General features: G+C 35.0%; 1 protein-coding gene across 2 annotated transcripts in view; it reads left to right on the top strand.

The window, feature by feature from the left end:
• The window catches only part of Klhl13 (kelch like family member 13), a 175,799-nt gene that overhangs the window by 49,415 nt on the left and 105,879 nt on the right, over positions 1–20,505 (top strand). For both annotated transcript variants that reach the window (XM_042702496.1, XM_042702500.1), the window contains exon 2: positions 12,193–12,266. In XM_042702496.1, coding sequence (XP_042558430.1) covers positions 12,217–12,266 — 50 coding nt within the window. In that variant the 5' untranslated portion in view covers positions 12,193–12,216. The remainder of the gene's footprint in view (positions 1–12,192; positions 12,267–20,505) is intronic.

The following is a 20,505-nucleotide window of genomic DNA, read 5'->3' on the forward strand; positions in this document are numbered from 1 at the left end:
TCCATTTTATGAACATAGGAGCTTTCCCATTTATCTTTTAATTGTTGTGATGCTGTGATTGAAACTAGAGCCTAGGACATGCTATATAGGCACTGTACCTTTTAGCTATTCCTCCACACCCTACTGCTCCATCTACTAAGTGTTAGGTCCCCCTGAGAGAATTAGCCTCTTCCCTTGGCTCTCACCCCAGGCACCCTAGAAGTCCCTCCCTAGCACCTGTAACCTAAGCAAGTGGCACACCTGGGGGGGCAGTGAGAGGTCCCCTAGGCTCTGAGGTCATTTCCCCATCCTTTGAGGTCACCTCTGCTTCTACTGCGTCCACCCCTGTCCCCGCCTCCCATATATAATCTCTCCTCCTCTGCCTGACTCCATCTTCTGTGGTTGGAGGTTTGCTCTCTCACTCTCTAAATAAACCCTTTTCACCTGAACCGAGTTGGAGTTTCCTTTTGGCAACCCTTACACTAAGATCTTATTCAAGCTAAGCATGGTGGGGTATGACTGTAATTTCAGAATTTGGGAGGCTGAGTCAGGAGCATTATGAATTTATGTAGTGAGTGCCCAGGAAAACCAGAGTTGCAAAGTGAGACTGTGTAGGGAAAAAAAAAAAAACCACAAAACTTTTTCAGTTTTGGTTAGCAATATTTTATTGTTCTCAGAATTATCTTGTACATTTTGTTAAATTTATTACCAGATATTGCATTCTTTTTCACATTTATATTAATGAAATTGCTTTTTTATGTTTTTATTGTAAAAATATTGTACAGAGGGGTTACAGTTAGGAAACTGCTTTTAAACTTTGTCATATTATTTACCATCATTGTATAGAAATGTAAGTTAAAATTTGTATATTGCAACTTTATTGAAGTTGATTTGTAGTCTATTTATTTATTTTATGGGTCTTGGGTTTGGACTCCACTTCATGCTCACTAGGCCAGGTGCTCTATCTGTTAAGCCAGGCCCCCTGGGGTTTGTTTGTTCTTAATTTTTTAGAGCTTAGTTGCTTCCTTAGTATTTTCTCTATATATGATCATGTCATTGGCAAATTAATTGGGTTTTACTTCTTATTTCAGTTCTGGATACCTTTTATTTTTTTCTTGACTTATTTCTCTGGTTTGAGCTTCTAGCACATTGCTGAAGAGAAATAGTTAGAATGGACAACTTTAGTCTTATTTCTTATCTTAGGGGTAAGAATCAAATCAAATATCTTTAAGTATTGAACTATGATTTATCTTTGTTACTAATTTTTTATTGCTTGAATTTTTGGTAGTATGCATTTTTAATATGAGGAGTTTTCATTGTGATATTTCCATAGATAAATGCATATGTCATATATAATATCCGTTGATCTTCTTTATCCTAAAGTATCTTCTTATCTTCTTTCCTTTTTCACTTCAATTGGTCCCTCCTATAATATCCTGGATTCAAAAGGGACGCTCAGTTAAAGAAGCTAGGAACTTTATTTCAGCTGCGCAATGACTGCTTCCTACTACCTGGAAAGTAAAAGAATAGGCTCCCAGCTCAGGGTAGGATAGGATTTTTTTTGTGTGTGAAAATAAAAAATAAGGTAATGAGTACATTTCTTATCAAGCATTGTTGCCTCCTCCTTTGTTTCCCCTTTCCATCCCTTCCCATCTCCCCCCACATCTTCCCCCATCCCCTGTCAAAGTTGTAAAGTTCATTTTTCGACATAACGACTTGTACATCTCATTGTTGCAATGGGTCCACCTGTGGTCCACCTGTATCCCTATTTAAACAATTTGTTTTTTCCCTTCCCTTCCACAAATTACACCAACATCAAATACAGTGGAAACGGGTTATACTATGGGGGAGGGACATACAAAGCAACAAAGAAATCATCATATAAATATGTTAGAAACAATCGCAAGAAAGAAAAAAAAACATTTGAATCCTTATCTTGGGGTTCATTTTGCCTAACATCGACTTATCTGACCTTTTCTGCTTGTCTCATAGAGTCACATAGAAAGGCTATGCAATATTGGTTGGGCACATTTTCATTGGTATGGTTACATGGCCTTTAAATTTATTTGCTCTTTATGGTAAATATCATGTATAATAATTTGTGATAGGCTGTCCGGGTGGAACCACTCTGGCAGTCTTCAATTGAAGAGTAATGGTGGTACTGCTGATGGGCCCTGTTAGGAAAATGGAGGAGAATGGAAAAGGAATAGGCTGGACTGTTTATTGAGGAAAAGCTAAGGGGCACAGACCTTACTTCAGGCTTGGAGGTTTTGCCTGAGAAATTGGACAGCAGCTGGGTTTTTATAGGAGGTCCGAGCAAGGAGGTAGAGGTTAGTGAAAAAGCCACTAGGTCAAGGAAGGTGGGGGCCTTTCAGTTGGGCCCACAATGAGATGTTTACAGCTGGGCTTAGGTAGATTGCCCTGCCTGCACTTCAAAGGAGTTCACACACACCTGCAATCTGTATGGGCCTGGGACAATAGGGTGGGTGGGGGGGTCTATCCTTCAGGCCCAAGGCTTAGTTGTTGAGGCAAGCAAGCAAGGTTACAGAAGCAAAACATAGCTTTGAGTCACAAGAGCATAAGCAAAACATAATTTTGATTTCATCAGCATGACTAATACTATCAATACTGTTGACACTATTGATACTTGATTACAAAAAGTCAAAACAGATCCTTGGATTATACACAACCTTGGGTGAGGGTAGTCTGTTTTACAAAAATGGGTTTTTTTTTCTCGGTTTTGGGGTTGAACTCTGGACTTGGGCACTGTTCCTGTGCTCTTTAGCTCAAGGCTAGCGCTCTACCACTTGAGCCACTTCTGGTTTTCTAGTGGTTTATTGAAGATAAGAGTCTCATTGCCTTTCCTGCTTGAGCTGGCTTTGAACCGTGATCCTCGGATCTCAGCCTCCTGAGTAGCTAGGATTACAAGCATGAGCCACCAGCGCCCGGAAGAAATGATTTTTATTGTAAGCTCCTGACTAATACAGCAGCTCAGTGCAGCTGGTGATAAGCCTCAAGGTTGTCAGTAGCCTTCTGCAAAGCTGCCACCTTGGTAAACTTAAGTGAGGGAGAGTTGTTCTTTTGATTTTTAGCAAGGATAGAAAAGAGGCTAAGGCTGACTGCTAGTCAGCCTTTGCCTGGGGTTTTTTCTTTACCAAGAAGTTTTGCCCTTTATCAATAATTTTGTTCTGTTTTCTCATTTCACATTTTTTTTTATTGTGAAAATACTGTACAGAGGGGTTACAATTACATGGGCAAGATAATGAGTACATTTCTTATCAAGCATTGCAGCCTCCTCCTTTGTTTCCCCTTCCCATCCCTTCCCAGCCTCCCCCTGCCCCCCACCCTATACTCACCCCCCCCACCAAAGTTGTAAAGTTCGTTTCCAACATAACGACTTGTACATCTCATTGTTGCAATGGGTCCACCTGTATCCCTATTTAAACGATTTGTTTTTTCCCTTTCCCTCCGACATCAAATACAGTGAAAGCAGGTGTTATACCATGGGGGAGGGACATACAATCACATTTTTGTATACTTTTTATTGTAAAAATATTGTACAGAAGGGTTACAGTTACATGAGTAAGGTAATGAGTACATTTCCTAGAGAGCATTGTTACCTCCTCCTTTGTTTTTTCCCTACCATCCCTTCCCTCCCTGCCTCCTCAACTCCTCCCTCCCCCTCAAGTTGTAAATTTTCAATAGCAGGAGGGACTGAGGGTAGATAATAGAAGGAACTTTCTTCCAGTGAATAGCAACTCAGATGTCACACCTCGTAGCTAATATTCCTTTTACAACTTATGACCATTACCATTGCTGTTATCATCATTTGTATAGTGATTTACAGTTTTGGATATATACCTAATTTACTTCACTACTTCTATTCGTACAGTTATAAAAAATTGGGGGAAAATTCCCAAAAGTTCTTAAGATTATGAAGTCAAGGTGTTCCATATTTGTATGTTTTGTGGGGTTTTTTTGTTGTTGTTTACCAGTGACTTTTTTTAAAGACAGGATTTGGCTATGTGGATCAGACTTGCTTCAAATTCAATTCCCCTTACATCAGGATTATAGGCACAGACCACAATACTCAATCCAGTAAGATTTTTCTTTTTGTGAAATCTGGGCTTGAATCTACGAGTTTGTGTTTGCTAGGCAGGAGCTCTATTACTAAGCCACACCCCAAGCCTTTTCTGTATTGGTTATTTTTTGAGATAGGGTCTTCTTTTCTACTTGTGTGCATGCCTGGACTGTGATCTGTAAGGTTTTAGGTGAGGAAAGAACACGCAGGAGGAGGTAAAGGTGAAGAAAATTTATTGGGGTATGCTCCCTGGCGAAGTCAAGAGAGGTGACCCAGAGTCTGGCTGTAGTAGGTTTATATGGCCGGGGTCAGCAGGAGCTTCTAGCATGTAACTTGTTTTTCGAGCTTAAACAGTTTAGGGCTAGTGCCCCCAAAGAACGATTGGGACAGGTGGTGTCTGATTGGGACAGGTGGTGTATAAGGAAGTGGCTCTTCTCAGCTGCCTCTGCCCTCCAGTGACCTGTCATTATCCACCTATTTTAAGCTTCTCACCAGAGCTGAAATGACAGTTTCTTTCATTTTTGTGTTTTCCCAAAAGCAATCTGTATCATGGTGGTAAGATTAATTTATGAAATACGGTACATAATCCAGCTTGTAGGCCTTTCTTCAGAGAAATCTTTGGCTTTAGATCTAACAATAAAACACATCCGAAAGATTTCACCTCTAACTTTTTGGACTCCCTGAAAAACTCAGGGGCTTAATGTATTGTGTAAGGTGGCCTTTACTGTGACTGTAAAAGATGATGGGAAATATAGTCCCAATTGTACTTCCTTTCCTTCGTTCTTTTATTTGTATATATTTTCTGAAATTATCTGTTAAAGACCCACAACTGCTGTTCACTTTATCCAGACGGGCATGAATCCCTCACACAACAGAGGGACCTAATTAATCTGTATTACCACACTGGGTCAGAACAGGGTTTAACTGCTTTTTATTTAACTGAGTTATGCAGATCATGACTGAAAAGGATGGTACTTAGTATAATGTCTACTATCTTTTAATGTAATGTTGAAGAATATGGTAAGCCATTTAGTGTAATGTAATGTTGAAGAATGTAATGTGATAAGCCATTTAAGGAATCGTTTGCAATTTTCTAAAATTGTTGTAAATTGCAATGTACCTTAATTCATAATTCATACTGACCAAAGCTTTTTAGAGAATGAGGAAGACATTTTCTTTTTGTAGCATTGCCGTAGTGATCTGTAATCCCAACTACTCAGGAGACAGAAATGGGAGAATCATCTTTGAGACCAACCTGGGCAAAGTTAGATGTAGTTTAGTATTTAGTAGATTCCTTAGCTTCAAAGATTCTTTTATGAAGAAAACAAAGTGATTTGTTTCTTTGCTTTTACTCTACCAGAAGTCTATGATGTAAAAATGCTGCATTGCTTCTTGATTTCAAGTGTCACACTGTGATAATGTTTTATTATATTAAAGATATCATTTTTTAAAGATAGCGTATGAAGCTCATTTTGCTTGGATAAACAGCTTTCTGCTAAGGTGATTACTGTAACATAAAACCACTTAAGAATTTTACCCTTTGGAACATGGAAGACAAATTGAATTATGGCCTGGTAGAGTGGAGATGAAGGAAAGAAACCATCTGCACCTGCTTGCTTAATCATTCCTAATTGAAGCTGTAATACCTGAATCTACTTAATTTCTTTCCCTCTAAAATACTCAACAACTTTTGTTTATTTATCCTCAATTTCCCCTATTGATTTCACCTTATAAAATTTGTATGTACCTTTCCCTTTTTGTCCTTTGCTATCTTTCTCTTGTTTTACATTTTATGGGAATGTTTTGCATGCTAAGGAGGACCCAAGAAATAGTTTACTTTAGATGTAATTTGTAAAATAAAAATATAAAATGTACAAGTTTATCATGATTTATTTTAAAAAAATTTTTCTCTTTTTTACAGAATGTTTCTAACATAGTATCTTGTGTATATTGCTGTTGCATTGGTTCACCCCTTGTCCTTTGTCTCATCATTCTGTTGTTCCCATTCACTTCCCTAATTCGAGTAAATGTATATATAATACCAGAGTACCAAAAGCAAACACAGTAACAACAGAGGATATACCATAGAGAGAAGAGCATACAAAAGAAACAAAAGATCACATAGTACATCAAAAAAACAACAACAAAGAAAAACCTCGTGTCCATGTTGGATGTAAAATATGCAAAAGAACAATCGCATGTGCAATTAATGAGATTTTAGCATGGCTGAGGATTTCTCTCCATTGTTTTCATTCATTTGAGTATGTGCATGAATATATGCATACAATTGTGGTTGAATATTTTTATGCTTATTCTCTTTGTTGCTATTTTTATTTATTCTAGTGCTATTGCTTGAACTCAAGGCTTCCCACTTAGTTGACTTGCTTGGTCACATCTGGTAATCTACCGCTTGGTTCAGGCCTCTAGTCACACATTTGCTAGTTAATTGGACATAGAATCTTGTGGTCTTTCCTGCCCAGGCTGGCTTTGAACCAAGATCCTCAAATCTTATTCTCTGGAGTAACTAGGATAATAAGTGATAGCCGCCTGCATCTGGCATCACTTTTCTGTATAGAGCCTGTTCAGCCTGTTCAGCCACTTTCTCAGTGGGCTGCTTTCTTTTATTACTGAGGTTTGTGATGCAAACCTGACTGCCCCCTCCTTTGTCTAAGTGTATTTATTGTGTTTTGTAACATACGGAATTTGTAACCTTTTAAAAAGCTTTTTACTATCTTAAAGTAGTTTTACAAAGGAGTTACCATTCAGCAAAGCAGTTTATGAATACAGTGTATCTTGAAAATACCGTACGGAGGGGTTACAATTACATGGGCAAGGTAATGAGTGCATTTCTTATCAAGCATTGTAGCCTCCTCCTTTGTTTCCCCTTCCCATCCCTTCCCATCTCCCACTCTCCCACCCCTTACCCCCCACCCCCCAGCATATTTTTTTATATAGTCCAACTACCTTCATTTGGATCTACTTTTTTATTTCATTCTATCAAAATCCCTGCCTGTTTACATACTGTCTACTGTGTCTTTATGTACATTTTAATAGTAACTGAGAGGGCCTTTACACTTTGCAATTTTTTTTGTGCTGGTCTTGGGGCTTGAACTCAAGGTCTAGGTGCTCTTCCTGAGCTTTTTGTGCTCAAGGCTAGTGCTCTACCACTTGAGCCACAGTGCCACTTCCAGCTTTGTCGTGGTTAATTGGAGACAAAAGTCTCATGTGGTGCAGAGGAATCGAACCCAGGGCCTCATACGTGCGACGCAAGCACTCTACCACTGAGCCACCTTCCCAGCCCAACCTCTTTTTGTGAAGTTCAGATTTTGTGATTTCAAGATCCTTTTGAATTTTTAGTGATGCTGCTGTATATAACTTGATTTACAGGAATTCATGTATGTTCCATGTTTCTAGATTTTGCAGCATTTGGATTTTTTGGCAGTTGGCAGTTTTTTTTTTCCACTAAGATTCTGTCAGCTTTTTTTTTTTTATCATAGTGGTTATGAAAGTTTCATTTGAAGACAGACTATTACAGAAGCCCCTAAGATTTATTTTATATGCCATCAATTCCTAAATAGGGCTTTCCTTATGTGGTTTGAAATTGGTTAGTTATCTCAGATCTCATTATTTTTAAAGCTATTGGTTCTTGGACAGAGTAGCAAAGAGTGATGAGGCAGATTTTAATTAAATGTTAAGTCATAAATGGGAATTTCTATTTGAAATTCTACCTAACTATATGCTAAGTGTTTGAAAAGTATTAGATTTGTCAATTACTGAAATGCTTATGAATAAAATTTTTTGGACTCAGAAGCAGTTTTGTCAGTTTTATTTCGGTGAGTTAAGTAGAATATTTTAAAGGCAGAACCACAATTAAATCTTCGTCAGCCGTGTGCTGTGAGTAGTGACTTGTTTCTCTTTTACTCATGAAGGTACTGTGACCAGGGAGAAATGTGTTGCTTTCTTTTTGAATTTTCTTTGAAACACGGTCTCACTATTATCCAGGAACTCATGATCTTCCTGCCTCTCAAGTGCTGTGTTACAGGGGTGGACCACCATGTCAGCAGAACTATAACTTTTTAATTACAGTGTTAATCTGATCATATTTTTGTCTTATTCTTTTTTTAAAATAATTTTTCGAATATGCTGACCCTTACATATCATGTCTTGTCTACTCACCTATAGACTCCCATCTTGAGGATACATATCATGCCTACTTTTGTTTCATTTTCATAAAGTATGTTAGACATATAGAAAAGTACACAGAGCAATACACCTTGTAGTCTTTACTAAATTATATAGCACTATCATTTTTGCTTCAGAGGATAAAACAAAAAATTAGATATAGTGAAGTTTGTACTGAAACCCTCCACAATTTTTTCTTTCTTCCTCTTCTGAGGGACCTGTTGACATTTTCATTTCCATGATACTCTTAATACTGCTTCCACAAGTGTGTATGTACATACACATATATAAAGTATACATGTATGTGTGTAGAGAGAGACAGAATGAGTATTATATGCTTTTGAAATGCACATGTATACTATTGTACTTCTTCAGTTTAATGTCATGCTTTTTACATTTGCTTACTATACTATGTCCTTGTTATACTATGTCCTTTATATCTCATTCCAATAATCACCCACTTCTTTGCTTACTATTAAAGAAAAACGAATTGTGTTCAGTGTTTTCCCTCTCCCTTTCATCTTTCTTGAAGAATGAAGTCAGCCTTGGTCTCCATCATTCCACACATCCCACTCTTATCAAGATCCCTCTTGGCTCCCAGGTTACCACACTGGGTTGTTATCTCTCATTTTTTTTTCATGTACAATTGCTTAGCAGTATCTAATATACTTGGATTACTCCTTTCTTCAAATAACACCTTATCTTTTAGGTTACCATGCTGGTCACCCTCCTGTTTCATGGTCTGACCCTTCTACTAGTTCCTCTTTTTGTGCCAGTCCTGGGACTTGAACTCTGGACCTGAGCACTGTCCCTGAGCTTTTGTGCTCAAGACTATTGCTCTACCATTTGGGCTACAGCTCTACTTCTAGTGTCTTTAGTGTCTTTTTTTTATTAGTTGGAGATATTAATTTGAACAACTTTCCTGCCCCAGCTGGCTTTGAACTGCAATCCTTGGATCTTGCCACTGGCACCTGGCATTCTAATGAGTATTTCTTTAGAAATAAATTCAACAAAAAAGTATAGAATGAAAAGCAAACAGTTTTCCAAATCCATATTCCCACATATAACAGGATTTATGTGTGTGTGTGTGTGTGTGTGTGTGTGTGTGTGATTGCATGTGTGTTTCATAGGTTAAAAATTAATGCCTCAGTTTAAGAAATATTTATCTTAAGACTTATTTTTGTGTTTCTTGATTGTTACTTTCTCAAATTACCATTGTGCTATATTATTTTCATTGATTATTTTGTATGTGTGAATTAAAATCACTAGTCTGCTGTTAAATGTCATGTATATTATGGATATTTTTTCCTAGTTTACCAATTGCTTGCACATTTTGGTAGTTTTGAAGTATAAATTTTTCTTTTTTATGTAATCAAATTTAACAGTGTTTTATAGTTTGGGGTATTGTTTGCCTTCTGTATGATTATAAGAACTTTCCCCCTGAGTTTTGTTTTGGTGCCATTTCAACTTCACATTTTACCTTCCATTATTTTGATCCATCAAGAATTTATTTTAGTGTGTAACATTTTCAACATATGCACTTGTTGTGACACAATCTGGCCCATAATGTAGGTAGACAGGAATAGGAATGAGGGTATAAGGGCTACAAGATTCAACTATTCTTTGCAGATGAATCATGGAAGTCCAGATGGTCCATACTTTGGATCCTAGATTAATATACCCTATACCTTTGTTGTGGAGCCCATTCCTCTTATTAAGGTCATGTGTGCACATTGAGCTACCTGATTTTCCAAGGAGTACACTAAACCAGGAAGAACAAGGGTCAACCATGCAAGCACTTGCCCCCTTTCTCAAAAGAAGAGGCACATGACTTCTACAATTGGGCAGCCACTGCCCAGCTGTGAAACAATTTAAGGAGGATCCATAAGGAGAAGGCCAAAATTCTGTCTCATGTCTCAAAGGTGCAATGCCATCTTGATGATAAATCATTTCTTGCTGTGGTTCTTTTTCTGTACCTGGAGGGAAAAAAAGAATACTTTGGAACACTTCATCTACTGGTAACAGCATAAGCTGTTAGACCAATAAAATTCCATTACTTAAAAAAAGAATTTTTAGGATAAATAGTAAAATGGGGTATACTTTTTATAAAAGTGCTTTAAAACTATAAATAAACAAAAACCCTCTAATTGTGTCCAAGTTATTTATTTGATCACTTGAGAGGGCACTTTACAAAAATTATCTGTATTTTCAAGATCCTCACAAGATCTTCAATCTATTCAATTCTGTCTTATTTTTTAATCAAGTGTTGTGTGGTTCCTTTTTAGTGATACTGATACTACTCTGTAAAAGAGTCCATACTCATTTATAATAGTCAAGTCAATCAATATATTCGAAATTTTCTTCTTCTGGACTTACATTTCCCCTAATTTTCCTTCTACCAGTTTTCCTTTTCTTTTCCCCAGTAGCCTACCTTACTCTGTTTCATTGGGATTCTTTTTCATGGCAAATGTACCCATGAGGAATATTTTCCAGTCCTATCATCTTGCCTATCATTTAACTGTCTACGGAAGTGCTATGTTAGATAAATATGTTCCCATCAAATGGTTGTCCTTTCAATATTTTTTCCTGTTTATATCCTGCATCACTTGATAGCATCCATTTTCCATTACCAAAATGGATTTTATGGGGTGATCTTTGATGTCTCCTTATCCCTATAATACCTGTCAGTGATCTTTCAGCCAAAAAATTCTTAATCTCTCTGGCTATCTTTAGAGTCTTGTCTAGATTATTATTTTATCTCCTGACCATAGTAAATGCTTTCTTTAAAAATTAAAATTTACTTTTATTTGAAAATGATTGTACAAGGGGTTACAATTTATGTGTGTAGAGTATCTTGGTCCTTCACTCCTTAACATAATGACTAGAAGAGGCTGGAGACAATGAATCCCCCTGCCTTGTTTAATTATGTTATAGTTTTACAACAAACATTTCTACTAACAACTAAATTGAACATAATGCATTCTTATCTTTTGTTAATCTCTCAATATATAAGAAGTTGATTTTATATGTTGGAAATGATTTTTACAACTTGAGAGGTGGGAGGGTGAGGGGAGGGAAAGCAGGAGAAAAATGAGGGAAGGGGTAACAAGTTTGACAAGAAATGTACTTATTACCTTACTTATGTAACTGTAACCCCTCTGTATATCACTTTGGCAATGAAAAACAGAAGTTGATTTTATTAACAAGGAACATTGTTTCCCAATATACTTGAAATAAATACAATACATTCATAACATGTATTTGATTAATAAATGTATAACGTATACTCAAACATATACTCATATACTCCCTTCCAATATAATACATTAAGTATATTACATGGATTTGACTTTCCTAAAACGCAGTGCTTTCTCCAACAAAAACATCAACCACTAAAACAATCCTATCCAATTAAATAAAATATTCCTATGTACTATGTTTTTTCTTCAAGATTTTGAAACATTGTAACTTTCTAGCTTGGGTTTTGTATAACCATTTCTAAATTTTTGGGCCTTTCTATGGGCTTCTCAAACCCTATATCCCATTGGCAACAGAGTCATTTGTGCTATCTCTATCTTTGGGTATGTTTGACTCAACTGTTTCTTTCCAATTATTCTTGTCTAATTCAAATTTCCCAGAGACTCTCTAGGTTTTCTGATTTTCAGTTTTCTCTAACTTCCTGTGGATGTGGTTGATTTTCAGTGGTACTTGTTAGCTAATGACTTCACATGAAATTTAATCAATACTATTTAATGGCTTATATTGTTTTCTATATACTTTGAGTATTCTATTTCTTAAAAACATTCAATTTCTACATTAGATACATGAACATATCATTTTGTTTTTAAATTAATCATGAAGTATTAAAAATATTACAAAAGCAAAATTTTGAAAATTCTGACTTTTTTTTGAAATATTTTGAAAATATTGGCTTTTTCCCTCCTGAACAGGTCATTATTCCACTTTAAGAGGTGATGGATCATCTACATAGAGGAGAATTGGTTGCTGCAATACTCCGTAACCGGTATTTATAAAAATAATTTTCTTTAAGTTATGTGATATACCTTATACCTATTTATGTATTTGACATAGTGAGTACTCAATATTTACTGCATATCTATCATACAAAAAGAAGTATTTACTATATGAGTAAATAAGAGAATGAGTAATAAGGAAATGTAATGAAGAGGATCTTAATGACTGTTCTTAGCCAATGGGCTATAATTAGAATAATTAGAAACATAATTGATATAATTTGGGAATACCTGGAATACTGGAGATGTTTACTTGAATTTTTAGTTTCAAAACATATTGGTGAATAAATATATCTATAGCTTAAAGTACATGTCAACAACCCATTTTAAAAATAGGACTGTCCTGTGATTTTGTGTGCCTATTATTTCTGTTACTAAAATTTTAGTAAAAAATCTTCCGGAGACAGTTTAAGATTTTAAATTAATTGTTTAAAGAAACATAGTTTAGTTTTGGAGGTGTTCAAGACTATCTCCCTTCCTAATAGCTTGATTCTACAGTTTATGTGACATATTTGGCTATTGTGTACATGCCATTCTGGTTCTGATGCGTGCTAGCAACGTAGTCTTAATTCTTAATTGTTGTATACCTCAATTTCTTAGTTGGGTAACTAATACCTTCCTATTTCCTAAAATGGATCCAATAATACAAGATTATTGTAAAAATTAAAAACAACTAGTATCAATTATGTGTATGTAGTGTTTGTGTGTAAATATGTAGACACTGCATGAGGGAGCAAGCTTGACAAACTGTAAGTGGTATATAAGTGCTTGTATTATTGAAACAAAGATGATATTTTAACTTTTCTTTAATGTAGCACAGTCTTGTAATTCATATACTCTACATACAACAATGGTCCTGTAAAATTATAATGGAACAGAAAAATACTATTGCAAAATGACCTAGACATACCAGCATCATAGGGCAATTTATTACTCATGTGCTTATAGTCCTGTTAGTATAAATAAACCTATTATATTGCCTGTTGTATAAAGATATAGCATATTACAATCACATACAAAATATCGTATGTGATAATAAAGAACCAAGTTGCTGGTTTACCTACTTACTATACTATATCATTATTTTAGTGAACTTTTACTTACAGAAAATGTTCACTATAAAATAGTATGTTGTTTTGCATTTATAGCAACTTCATATGTTATGTGTTTACCACGTCACTTGACTGTATCAAGAGGCTACATCAAGGGATTTATTTATGTCATTGAGGTTTGTGTAAATATATTATACAGATAATGATGAAGTTGCCATGAAGCATTTCACAGACCATGTACTCATCAATGAATGATGTATGAGTACGTGTGTTTTGGGATTCTCTGGTACTTTAAGGTGCAGTGTACAATAAAAGAAAATGAATTGAGAAAGGTCAAGTAGGAAGGATATAATATAATATTATATATATATATATATATATATATATATATATATATATATATATATATATATAGTTACTTGGCAGATAACATGGATTGAATTTTATATGGTAATCCCATTAAAGAACTACAGTACCTGTTTCTGGACATGAGTAATGCTATCTATAAAAGAGTGGAATATTGATCCTATTAGGGGCTATAAACTATTTACTCAAAGATACAGAAAGTAGGAAAATCAAAGTATGTGCAATCTATGTCTAAGTTTCATGGAAAGATAGGAGTAGCATGGATGTTGAATTCATTGTTGCATATATAAGTAAAACCTTGTTTTCCTGCCTTGTGCAAATATACTACAATTTGTCCCATATTCCTATTGTCTAATATTTTGGCTGTTATACATGTTATTATTATTATTATATAAATCCTTTTTTTCATATGCATGTACTCATTTCCTTTGGATATTGACTTGATGTACTTCCTTTGCCATGACAAAATACCAGAGAAAATCAAGTTAAAAAGAGGAATAGCTTACTTTGGTTCATGGTTTCAGAGGTTTCAATCCATGATGGGCTTGCCCTGTTGCTTTGGGTTTTAGGCCAGGCAGAACTTCATAGTAGTAAGAGAATGAGGAGATAGAGAATGAGAGGAGGGCAGTCAGGGCCCAATATACCCTTTTAGGATATTCCTTGAATAACCTAATTATTTCAATATGTCTACCTCTAACATTACCACCACCACCTGATTGAGCCACTGGCTGGCAGCCAAGCCTTTAACACATGACCTTTGAAGGATATTTAAAATGCACACCATAACAGATTTATACCAGGAGTAGAATTGTTGGGGCATAGAGTAGACATATACATATGTCACCAACTCCTGGTATTGTTATTCTAATTAATTTTAGCCATTTTTAAAGTTCTCCACTGTGGTTTTCACTTTGCATTTTTATCATATGTTATGAGTATTTTTTGTTATTATTAGCTATTTAGGGAACTTTTAGAAGCACATATCCAAGTCTTTAAACCATTATAGTGAGTTGATTTATTTTGATTTCATTGATCATCTCATTTCATTTCGTTCTGGATATTAAGGTATCTCTCTCTATATCTATCTATCTATCTATCTATCTATCTATCTATCTATCTATCTATCTATCTATCTATCTATCTATCTATCTATCTATCATCTATCTCTATCTATCTATCTATCTATCTATCTATCTATCTATCTATCTATCTATCTATCTATCTATCTATCTATCTATCTAACTGTAGCTTGCTCTCCTATTTTTATCTGTCTTTTAATGAAAGACCATTGTACCACTAATTGATAAAAAAGTAACCATTTACAAGGTATAATGGAAACAATCCTTTCAAAATAGTCACCAATCATAAATATTTAATAATAAGGCTAACAAAATATCTAAGGACTATGTGAAGAAAATTTTAAATCCTCAAAGATAGGAAATAAGACATTTAACAAATAGACACATTATGGTCTTTGATTACAAGAATAAGTGGTGAGTTGAGATAAATTCTCCCCAAATTGTTCCATAGATTTGACACATTGAAGTATATCCCCATTATTATTAATATTAATATCAATATAATTTTATTGCAAGTCCTGGGGCTTAAACTCAGGACCTGGGCACTGTCCTTGAGTCTCTTTGTGCTCAAGGCTAGCATTTTACCACTTGAGCCACAGCACCACTTCTGGCTTTTTTTGAGTAGTTTTTTGGAGATAAGAGTCTCTTGGATAAATAAAAATTAAAAAAAAGAAGAGTCTCATGGACTTTTCTGCTGGGGCTGGCTTGGAACTGTGATCCTCAGATCTCAGCCTCCAGAGTAGCTAGGATTAAAGGTGTAAGCCACCAGTGCCTGGCTTGGATCCCCATTACTTAACACACTAGTCTAGAGAATATTAAACATGCGCAAGAGGCCAGTTACTAGTGGCTCACGTGTGTAATCCTACCTACTCAGGAGTCTGAGATCTGAATATTGCAGTTTAAAGTCCATGAGATTCCTATCTCCAATAAACCACTGAAAAAGCTGAAAGTGACACTTTGGTTCCAGTGGTAGCTAGTCTTGGGCAAAAGAAGCTCAGGGACAATGTCAAGGCCCTGAGATCAAGCTCCAGCACTGGCACAAAAATGCACAGGAGCTTTTACATAGGATTTATGCAAATATGATGCCATTTTGTACAAAGACTTTGATCATACGTAAATTTTGTAATGTTCAAGGAGGTCCTAAAACCACTTCCTGGTGGTCACCAAGAAGCAGTTGTAATTGAGCCTCATGACCTTGGTAAGTGAACTATTTCAGAGAGGGACTGGCTGTAAGTAATGCATTTTATGTCTTACATAGTGTAGAATGCAGGATTTTGTACAATGTGTAAATATTTCTAGAAGTTGCAACATCAGTCACCAATTATATATTCTAGAAGTTGCAACATCAGTCACCAATTATATATTGGTGATGAATTTATTTGGTTAGGTGGTTATTTGGTTTGGTTAAGGCAGTTTCCTTGTTTTTCTCATAATCAATTCCTACTTGTACTTAAGCAATTGAATATTAAAGTGACAGTATTTAAAACTGTAAATATTCTGTAAAGTAATGCAAATGGATTTAATTTACATTCTAGGAATAAGCCTAGGCATGTCTTCACATTTTCTCAGATGTTTGAAGTAATGATCAAATATATATAACATTATATTTTACAATGATATATAATTACTTAATTTAATGTATAATCATTTCTTTTTTGTCTATTTCTCTGCCAGAAGCTGACTCTTAATTACAGTCATTTCATATAACCTTTCAGTACCATTTTTTATAACTTACCCAAATTGTCATATTTCTAAAATGTTTGGTTTGGCCTCATTGAAATTTATACTTTCACATTAATTTTTTATCATTTACCAGGTCACTAACTACTTCCCCAAATTGAGATTATGAATTCAATTTCCCTAGATGTGAGACTTAGTTTAAAGCTTGAATCACTCTCCAGGAGCAGTAGTTGTTTTTTCCTTTTACTCATTTGGTCCTGTTTGGTATTCTTACATAAAATTTTATTATTGTTCTTATGTAAACCTTACACAAAGCTAGTATACTGTAATGTTGGTGTAAAATTTACATGTGTCTGCCTTTTTTGTGCCAATCCTAGGGCTTGAACTCACGACCTGGGTGCTGTTCCTGAGCTTTTTCACTCAAGGCTGGCATTCTACCATTTGAGCTACATTTCCACTTCTGGCTTTTTTGGGTTATTAATTGGCGATGAAAGTCTTACAGACTTTCCTGCCTGGACTGGCTTTGAACTGTGATGCTTAGATCTCAGCTTCTAGAGTAGCTAGGATTATAGATGGGAGCCACCCCCCACCTCTGGCTCTGCTTTCTTATAGGGGAAAAAATCCCAATTACTTAAATAAGCTCCTTTAAATAGTATATGTGGCCAAGGCCATACAATATTGAGAATGAAGTCATTTTGTTTTTAAAAATATTGAGCTTTTATTATTTATCACACAATATCCTCAACTGTAGCATAGGAGGGTTGAAGAGTCTAGAATTAAGTTTTTTTTGTACAATTAACTTATGCTAATAATTTTTAATTATCTTTACTCAAAAGTAGAGATATGATGTAACATTAAAAGAACAAGACACCAAATTTTCAGTAAGGTATGATACTCTAGTCATAACAGCAGGAAAATCTGTAAGGTGTAGACATCCACACAATTAATGTGGAGTAGGCCCAGAAGTGAACACAGAAAGAAAAACACATACAAAGAAGTGTTTTTCTCTTATGTTTTTTCTTACATTTTCAGAAAATGTACTGGGTAACAATCAATTAGAATTAAGTTTTTAAGACCAAATACATAGTAGATACTAAACACTTATTTAACTAACTACATGTTAAGTTTTGCAAAATTATTAGTCATCAAATAACAGTCTTTTTATCGCTTTTTCATAATTTATCATTCTAAAGTTGAATGATGGCATCATTGTGCTTTTGATTTTTGTCATATTTTCTCCTAGAGGAGACATACAAGAACTGTATAATATAAAATGATAACACCAGGTACTGAGTTGAGTTGCTTTTTATAAAATGCAATTTGATTTCTGAAAATCTTTGTATTTGTAACTCCTCTGTACAGTATTTTCACAATAAAAAATATTTGTATTTGTTACACATTATTATAAAATCATAAGATTTTATAGTAGATATACAAATAATTTGTCAATTTCTTTGTTCATGTCACTGAAAAATTGTATGTTTTCATGCAGAGAGCACACATATTGTAGTTTTGCAGTATTGTTATATCTTTCCAGAGGGGTTTTCCAGGCCATACAGAGATTTTCTGTTCCTGGAGAAAGAAATTCTTACTGTGATTATTCTTTTCTAATACATTTTTTCTTTCTGTTCATATTCTGTACATTCCTTTAGTGCAGAGTCATTAATAGTCATCATCTCAATCCTTACCTTTGTGCAGATAACCTTACATGGATCTTGTCTAAATCTTCCTCATGAGTCTCAGACTAACATCTGTTAATTGCCTCTCTTCCCCATTTTTGAAAGGACTTAAGTATATAAATATTGCATATTTACTATGGAATACTTAAAAAGGAAAAAAGGAAAAACATAAAAAGTCACCTAAGGTAATCTCTATTGAACATCTTGATGTATGTTCACTTTCATCTTTGGTGCATTTTAATGTAACTAAGTTTAAATTATTGGACATGATCTGGTTATGGTGACTTGATTAAGAGCAGGACATTTAAAGTCAGTTTACTACAGATTATAATCAATCTCTTCCTCTTACTAGCTGTGTGAACTATGGAAAATTTCACCTCTCTGATTATGTTTCCTCATTTTTTTTTGTTTTTGTATTTTTGTTCGGTCATGGGGCTTGAACTCTTGGCCTGGGTGCTGTCCTTGAGCTCTTCACCTCAAGGCAAGTGCTCTACCACTTGAGCTACAGCGCCACTTCTGGTTTTCTGGTGGTTAATTGGAGATAAGAGTGTCATGGACAGATCTCAGCCTTCTGAGTAGTGAGGATTACAGGCATGAGCCACTGGTGCCTGGCTTCCTCATCTCTAAAGTAATATTTTTGTATGGGATTGTTCTATGGATTAAACAAATGCAAGATGGTAAAATTTTAGCATATTGTAATTGTTCAATAATAGCAACACTGTTTCGTTATGCTATGTATCTTTTTCTTTTATCTTTCCTACTTATATCATGAACATTTTCATGTAGATATGATAGTTGCATGTTATAAACTATGCTATGGTATAATTCCTTAATAAGAGTGTTTGAAGTTATTAGTTACATAGTATCTTCCCTATCTGTCAGCATTTCTCATTTTGGTTTTGGTTTTTATTTATTTTGTCTTATACCATGTCACCTACAACTATGTAAATAAATTAATCATTTCCCTTCTTTCTGTATTCTTGAGCTCTAACCTCAGCCTTTTCTCAAACTTAATCAATGCTGACATAATATAAATAAATTGTAGGAAGTAGTCTTTTTTCCAGAGAAATTCCTTGTTTATGTATGTTTTAAAATATATCTCCTCTAGGGAATAGAGCTTTATCTTTCCTGCCATATTGAGTGTGGGTTTTAATGATTAATTCTGAAGCAAAGTATATGGAACAGCCAAAAATGTATCTTTATAGTGAAGAAATCTGACAAAGATGACCCTGGATGGATAGAATAGTACCCCCAAAGAATTCCACATTCTAATTCTTCCAGTCTGTGACTATGATTCTATTAATAGTGAAAATGTCTTTGCAGATATGATTCAATTAAAGATTTTGAGATGAGAGATTGTCCTGGATTATTTAAGTAACACATTGTAATCATATGTGTCCTAACAAAGGAATACAAGAGTGTCTGAGTCAGGGAAAAGAGATGTGAGGAAGGACCCAGAGATTGGAGTGATACTCTTTAAGAATAGAATGTAAGCCGGGCACCAGTGGCTCATGCCTGTCATCCTAGCTACACAGGAGGCTGAGATCTAAGAATCATGGTTCAAAGCCAGCCTGGGCAGGAAAATCTGTGAGACTCTTATCTTCAACAAACCACCAGAAAGCCGGAAGTGGTGCTGTGACTCAAGTGGTAGAGTGCTGGCCTTGAGCTGAAGAGCTGAGGGACAGTGCCCAGGCCCAGAGTTCAAGCTCCCTGACCAAAAAAAAAAAAAAAAAAAAAAAAGAATGTATCACCAACTAAGGAATGCAGATGACCTCTAGAAGCTAGAAAAGAATGGGAAATGAAATTTTCACCTTAACCTTTGCCAACAATTTTGGGCTTTTCACTTCTGGTATAATATTTGCATGCATGTACAAACTTGTCTGTATTTTGAATTATCTATAGACTACTTATGATATCTAATATAATGAAAATAGTATGTGAATAGCAGTTACACTATTGTGTAGAGAAAAATGACAAGAAAACCAGGATTGCATATATATTTTTTCCCATAGGGAGAATTATTTTCAAATATAGGTGATTCACGGTTGATTGAATCTATAGATATGGAGCTCACAAATATAAAAATCTGATTGTACTCTGCTTTTCCTTATCTGTACATACCTATGATAAAATTTAAATTACAAATTAACAAAAATAGCAACTCACAACAGTTGTAACAGTGTATTGCAATAGAATTGTCAACATTACTGTACTTATGATTTGTGGCCATTATTAAACAAAATAAAGATGATTAAAATATAGCCCTACAATACTTTACTAAGTTTTGATAACTGAAATAACTACTAAGTGACTCTTGGGCAGGTGGCATATATGGGGTGGATTCTCTGGATACTGGGGACTATTCACATCTCT

Source organism: Dipodomys spectabilis, unplaced genomic scaffold, assembly GCF_019054845.1.
Source record: "Dipodomys spectabilis isolate Male_0828 unplaced genomic scaffold, ASM1905484v1 ptg000325l, whole genome shotgun sequence".
NCBI classification, from domain to species: domain Eukaryota; kingdom Metazoa; phylum Chordata; class Mammalia; order Rodentia; family Heteromyidae; genus Dipodomys; species Dipodomys spectabilis.